Consider the following 1,091-nt stretch of genomic DNA (forward strand, 5'->3'; position numbering starts at 1 on the left):
GGGTTGCTTCTTTATATCAAGGGCGCCAGCGGCCTGACCATTGTCAGCAGATTATTGGAGCATGGATTCCGCTGTCTTTTATCTAGTGAGATAAAGTGCCTGCATGGGGTTTTAGGGTTTGGTGCACTTCGATCACTCTCAACACTGTGCTTAGGATTCACAGGGACTGACGGAAAGACCTAGCACAAGCACACCGGGGCACACACAAGGGCGCCACCCTGCCGGTCTGACCATCAAGTCCCAGGCTAGACAGAACACGAGCACGTCTCAACCCATTCATGGGCCAGCTGCACGGTGGCAACACCGCCAGCTCAGCGGGTTTGTGGTCATTCACCAGCCACAGCCAGGACTCCAGTCTCACCAGCCCCAAACGTTTGGGGTTAACCCCGCCCTCTCACACTCAAACTACAAGCTGGCCGCTCACAGATGGAATCTGCCTGGCCACTGTGGAATGGCATCCGTGTGCATATTCAATGCTCAGGAGAGGTGGAACAGCCGACGGAGCTCCTTGTGGACATAAGCCAGGCTGTATGTCTCATTTTCCAGATCACCACCCTGAACATACCAGTGGAGGCGCGGGCTCCAGGTGCCAGCCTTGCCAGCCGCCCCAGCATGCACAGTGTTGCCATGCAGGAAAATGATCTGGCCAGGCTGTCCCCGCATCCTCATGACTGGGTGACTCGGGAGGTGCGACACGAACCTCAGGGCTGTCTCGTCCGGCAGGGTCAATGTGTTCGCCAGGGACAGGCCTGATGGCGTGCCACCCCGCCCCGCCCCCTGACCGCTGTGGGGGCTGGCCTCCCCACCTGCCGCACTGCTTCTGTCGGCTCTGCTTGCATCACCTGCTTCGGCATCATCAGCTGCTGCAGCAGCAGCTGCAGCAGCAGGCTCTGCCCGAGCAGCAAACGCCTGCACAGTGTGGTGGCTCCCTGGGCTCACCCACAGCTCGATGTCCTGCTCCAATGGCACGATTGCAACAAACGACATCCCTCTGCCAGGCTGCATGTCCACGTGCAGCGTCTGCCGACGAATGGGGGCTGTGCCGCCAGGGTTGTTGCCAAGGATCACACCAGGCTTGACCAGGTGCAAGC

At 59.6% G+C, this 1,091-nt stretch overlaps 1 protein-coding gene across 1 annotated transcript in view; it reads left to right on the forward strand.

Annotated features, from left to right (window-relative positions):
• VOLCADRAFT_99810 (uncharacterized protein) overlaps positions 1 to 1,091 on the forward strand; it is a gene marked incomplete at both ends in the record, with an annotated part of 1,521 nt that overhangs the window by 181 nt on the left and 249 nt on the right. The window contains 2 exons of the mRNA XM_002958485.1: positions 427 to 687; positions 946 to 1,083. Of these exons, the coding sequence (XP_002958531.1) occupies positions 427 to 687; positions 946 to 1,083 (399 nt within the window). The remainder of the gene's footprint in view (positions 1 to 426; positions 688 to 945; positions 1,084 to 1,091) is intronic.

This window comes from Volvox carteri (assembly GCF_000143455.1).
Source record: "Volvox carteri f. nagariensis unplaced genomic scaffold VOLCAscaffold_96, whole genome shotgun sequence".
Taxonomy (NCBI): domain Eukaryota; kingdom Viridiplantae; phylum Chlorophyta; class Chlorophyceae; order Chlamydomonadales; family Volvocaceae; genus Volvox; species Volvox carteri.